The 5,754-nt window shown below is 39.8% G+C and overlaps 1 protein-coding gene across 4 annotated transcripts in view; it reads right to left on the bottom strand.

Annotated features, from left to right (window-relative positions):
- The window catches only part of asic2 (acid-sensing (proton-gated) ion channel 2), a 360,784-nt gene that overhangs the window by 17,148 nt on the left and 337,882 nt on the right, over positions 1–5,754 (bottom strand). For all 4 annotated transcript variants that reach the window (XM_020605428.1, XM_020605427.1, XM_020605429.1 and 1 more), the window contains one exon: positions 655–782. In XM_020605428.1, the coding sequence (XP_020461084.1) occupies positions 655–782 (128 nt within the window). The remainder of the gene's footprint in view (positions 1–654; positions 783–5,754) is intronic.

Here is a 5,754-nt window from a genome sequence, read left to right as displayed (position 1 = left end):
AGGAAGTGTCTGGAGAGAGGGAAGTCTGGGCATCTTTGCTTAGACTGTTGCCCCCGCGACCCGGTCCCAGATAAGCGGAGGAAAATGGATGGATGAATGGATAGTGACACGCTGCTGAGGGGTGTCACAATATAAAGACATTGAGCTTGGCAGTGAAGAAACATCTTCACTGAAGCCTGTTTCCAAGTCACTGGGAAGGAAGGGCAGAAGAAGTGAAAAACAAAGCTGTTAAATATGAGCCGGTGAAAGGCATTTTACATCAAATACCTTGGGCCACACGTATCTGTGAGGCCTGCAGCCTGTAATAATGGCCTTGCATCATGGAATAAAGCTTCAGTATGATGGAGTGGGGCGGAGTTGGGGTGAAGCGCTTCTGTACCAGCAAGGTTAAAGCCACTGACAAAGGAGGAAGTCATAACTATCACACAGAGGCCAACTGAGGGTCCAGATGGTACTGGGACACACACTCATGCACATGCATGCAGAAAATGTCATCATATCTGTTCTGACAAGTTATTTATCACAGAGGCTTTTTTTTTTATCTCTGAGTGATAAGCTGAACATGTGATTAGAGGAGGAAAAAAAAGCACAAGCGAAGGAGAAGTGATAAAAAAGCTATTAACTAGATATCAGTGGAAAGTCAGGGACACCTACCCTCTGCTCCTGTGTGGCTACGAAGGTCTGGAAACCGGGGGCCACGCCAAAGCCCAGCTCGTGAACAAAAGGGGGCTCCGCCTGGCTGTGGATCTGCACGCGCACACCTGCCTCGAAGGCTGTATCCTCTGTAAGACAGATGGGAGGATCCGGTTAGCTGATTTATTCAATGAATAAACAAACAGCAATGTGCAAGAAGAAAAAAAAAGCTTTAAATGTTTTTGGGTTTGACTGATGCTGATAAAGTGCTGAGGGAATAGAGAAGCAGAAAAAAGCTGTTTACATTCAACAGATACTGTTGCAGAGAGTCAAATGCTGAATTCCCTGTTTGAAAGAACCTTTTAGCAATGCATTCTGGGGCTTTCAGCTCAAACAACATAGGCTTTTAAGACTGTCTTTACTAAAACACACATGCTCAGAGGAGTGCCATTCCATCTGCAATGAACATCAAAAACAGGTAAGCTCGGACAAAGGGCTCGGCACGGATTTCTATCCTGCCATTCAGAGCAAGTACAAAGAGCCACAACATTTGAGGAAAAAAAAAGAATCAGCCTTTGTAAAGAGTGATCATGTTCTCTCTCCGTGTCCTCACATTTACTACAGTGAAGGTTTCCCCTGCCAGTCGATCAGGGTCCTTACAGCACCGCCAGCCTCAGGAAGTGGCAGACCAGACACATACAAACACTCACAGAGCAGTATCACATGATATGCTCAGTCAATAAATAAAAAAAACATTTGTAGCATTTGATGCTGTGATGGCTTGGAGACCTTATGGTGTTATCCAGTCTACTGGTGCCTACTGGTTGCTCCAGTCAAAAAGGCCAAATGAGACCAAACCAGGTAAACAATTAATCATAAAACAACTTTTCAAGGATCAATTCTGGTCATAAACCTGATACTTCAGCAAAGCAGACTAAAGCAGGTGTAATCAAAATAGACAAACTCAAGCGAAATGAAAAAACAGGTCATTTATTTAGTGTAGTTTTATTTTTAGCTGTGGGCATTGTCATGCTGAATCATGAAATGGCACTGTTTGAAACAGCACTGAGACCTAAGATCATGTTGAGAGTGACATTAGCCCTTGTTCATTTCAATAAGACAAGTCCACTGGTGCAGCAGAGGTGCTAATGCAGCAGAAATGTTGAACCAATCAAAAAACCGACACGACGCCACCACACACATGCAAGTGAACATTCCTGGTAGAATATTTTGTGATGTGAATACCATATTTCTACTGTTTCCACCTTGCAGCCACAGTGATAATTACTGGGATTTGTAAAATTTTGCCTGTGAGAATTATAAACTGGTGTGCAGTGTTTTAGTGTCTCATAAGCCTTTAGACACATTAATCTGTAACTCAAATGGGCCATATTTTATTATCATGCATGAAACAACACAGCCCCACCAGTGCAGGCTGCTGTGCTGCTCCAATGCATGGATGGCTTCTGTCTGAATGGTCGCTCACAGTCAAGACCAAACCTTGAAAAACATCCCTTGACAAAAATACACAAAAATAGGTGGATGAAGGTAGCCCTCATGTGTCACTGATGACTTAATTCTACTGCCATTTCATAATAGTTGGATATGCAATGTGTTCATGCAGCATGTTAAAGGAAGACACGGTATTCAACAATACAGTATGTTTTTGTAACAGGTACTGGGTAATTGCTCCATTAGCAGCTACAGCACAGCTAGACCTTTCATAATTAGCCACTGTTGTCCAAAAACTATTAAAAACATATTTTATAAAAAGCCATTCTGTTGCACTGGGTGACATATTTCTTCATTACAATGAATGCTAAACAGTGTAAACAAAGAACCGCAGCCCTGAAACTGCACAGCTTTGTCTGCACAACATTGAACTAGAGACACTGTTCATGTGATGAAGGTGCAACTGCGTGGCTCTCTAGTGTGTATTAATGGTGTTTGTATGACAATTAAGCTCTGTAGCAAAGAGGTAAAAGGTATCAGGCTGTGACTGCATATACTATACTATACTATACTATACTAGTAGCATAACTTCATCACTGGTTTTGGCAAGTGAGTGTGTTAGTAATATAAAGTTAGAATAACATCAGCTACATCCTTTAAGAAGCTTGTGTATAGACTGCAATAACACTGTTGCTAAAAACAGCGGTGTGGCTCTTTGTAATCAGTTATCAGCACTAATTTGTTCAGGTGTTAAGTGTTTGGACATTTGTCAGCCAAAACACTTGCTCTTACACAAGTAACCATATGATTATATAGTGGCTTTGTATATTGAATATATTAGATATTGGTATATTGGAGATTAATAAAAAGATATATATATATATATAAAACTTAAGAAAAATTTTATTCATTCATTGATACAAGTGGCATTCACGATGAACAATCTTCAACAATGATGTGTGAAAATAAGTGTAATTTGAAAATGTCATGGGTTGTTATTTATAGTGGGAACAACATGACTGTATAACAGGAGTAAGAAAAAAGGCATCTAAAGATAAAATACAGCTGGGGTATAGTCCAGGATACAGGGACCTGGCAACCCACTGAGGTTAGTTCAGAGTAGTTAAACCTACAGTATGTTAGGTGATCTAACATTGCTCTGAGCATGTAATATCATATTTATATCTCTTTGTCTTTTTTACATTGTGCATTTGTAATGTTTGTATTTCTCTTAAGCAGGATGCACGTTGTATAGGGCGAGGTTCATGCCACTTTTATATTGAATCTACTTGTTGCTGAATAATGTCTTAGCTGGACTAAAGAATAACATCATGTCACAGCCAGGCTGAGGAAAGTACTGTGACTCCAGATGTGGAGCCTATATAGATGTAAACAAGTCTGGGCTCCCAGTGACCTAAGGAAAACTTATACAATATTATTTAGGGAGACAGTCAGGATAGAGAGGCGTCTCATAAACTATGAAAACATTATAAATAAAGGAAAGTCTTTGTACTGGAACTGAGCTCGCCAGTAAAGCCAGGAACCTGAGAATGAATGGTCTTTCCTGAGTTCTTCTGATATCTGCTCAAGCCTCTAACCCTTTAAACCTAGGACTACTAAAGTTAGGACTAGAGGTCCACTTGATTCCTTTTAAACAAGTCCTGATGTGGGGCTGCAGTTTGGTTTGGTCTCTCCCTGTTATTTGTCATGGCGTTTACCAGTCGTGACACATTTAAAATATTTTCCAGCAACCACAACAACTGTTAAAATAAGGAGGAAGCTGTTATTAACTAAAATGATCTCACCAGTGTCTTTAGTCAAGCCAGTAAAGGTGCTAATGGGAAGACAGTGAGGAAGACTTCAGGAAGAAGACAGCCTATAAGAATCTAAACTTACAGTCCATAGCTGAATGCATTCTTCCCCCTGAGCCTAAAACCTTGGTTAGAAACCTAGACTGTTTATCCATAGAAAGGCTCATCTTAACATGTTAACGTGAGGCTGAGCTGGACTCTTGTACTGCCAGTGTTGGTGCTGTTTATTTTGTGTTTTCTAATCTTGTGATTTATTTTGTAACATTTGTGTACCATTTATTATTGCTGAAGATAAAGAAAAGCAGCATATTTTCATAACTGCAACAATCAAATGTTTGGCGTTTTGCTTTAAGAATAACTCAGCTGACTTATCAGTTAATCTACTAATTCTTTCGGTTTGGATTCCCAGCCAGTTTCCCAGCATTATAATAGTTCATCCGCTAGATTAACCTCGCTTCTGAAGGAAAAAAGTGATAAGTTGCAAGACTGGTTTCATTCTGTCTGAGACTTTAATTTCTTACAAGACCTCAATTTGTACAAAAACAAGCCACAGCACATGAGACAATGAAAATGAGGGTGAAAATGAAAGATTTCAATTTGCACACTGTATCATTCTCTGAAGAAACAATGATAACGTGTGTGTATAGCCTTGTTTCTCTGTACTTGTGGGGATCAAAAACCAGGAGCACGCTAGCTTTGCAGGGACCAGAGGCTGTTAAGGTTAGGGGACGTCTCCCGGAAATGAATACAAGTCTCTGTATGGACCCATTAAGTGGCAAAATCAAGGATGTGTGTATGTGTGTGTGAGTGTGTGACAGACCTCAGGGAAAACTGGCTTCCCTGTGCTTGTTTGTGCTTCAGTTTAGCTATCCTTATCAAAAAATGATCAAGCGAACCCTGGATAATGATATTTGTTCCTCCATGGCTTCAGTAGAAACAAAGATCGGTCCACAGACTTGTAGTTACAATATATTTCACCAGCCTTATCACACTCGTTTGATTTAGAATGACTCAATAATGTAAGAGAGGTGGACTAAATTAGGATGCTATCAGCAGCTAACATCATAACTTAGAACTTGCTGCTTAGTGAGTACATGCAGGTGGTTCTCCTTTCCCCTCCGTTCTTCTTCGGCATTCTAAGTGATTCTTGCAGAGGAGGAAAGGATCAACTGGATAAATGAGAAAAGTCTGTGTATGTTCATATGTAGATGCCATTTTGTTTAAAATAAAAATTTTAATGTAACATGCTACCTGGCAATTCTTCCTGGTTGTCGGAGGATTTGCGTTAATGTGAACCCTTATTTAAACATCTTTGTAGAGTACTGAGACTTTCTGTCCACGTGCCTGCCACACAGCTACACCTCCAGGCACGTTTGGCATTAATAACGCAGCCTCACTACTTCCTTTCCATTTCACATTTCACCAGCTACTGTCACAGTCAGGGCCCAGCATGTCAGACCTGGTCTGTGCTCTTCTTATTATATTATATTATATTCAGCCTTAAGCAAAATTTCATGTCTACTGTAAGTGAGCCTAACAAAGCTATCATCAAAATTTACATACAGACTCACACTTACTAACAGAATTTGTTTGATAGTTTCATTTACTTCTCTCATTTTTAATATATTTTCTTTTCCCACACTGGCAGTGTACTTAATTATGTAACTATAGGGTTTGCAATGTCTGTCAGGATCTGTTTGATTCACCACTTTGGCACACATTCAAATACTGTATCTCAGCAGCTAAGTTTTGTATGTCAAATGCTATGTTTAATAACTAAATATTTGTGTTTGGTGCTAACAGGCAAAAGTTAGCATGCTAACATGCTATATTGTGAACCAGGTAAACATTATACCTG

The sequence above is a fragment of the Monopterus albus genome, unplaced genomic scaffold, assembly GCF_001952655.1.
Source record: "Monopterus albus unplaced genomic scaffold, M_albus_1.0 scaffold70.1, whole genome shotgun sequence".
NCBI classification, from domain to species: Eukaryota; Metazoa; Chordata; class Actinopteri; order Synbranchiformes; family Synbranchidae; genus Monopterus; species Monopterus albus.
The sequence above is the reverse complement of the archived record's forward strand: the minus strand, read 5'-3'. Positions and strand labels throughout refer to the sequence as shown.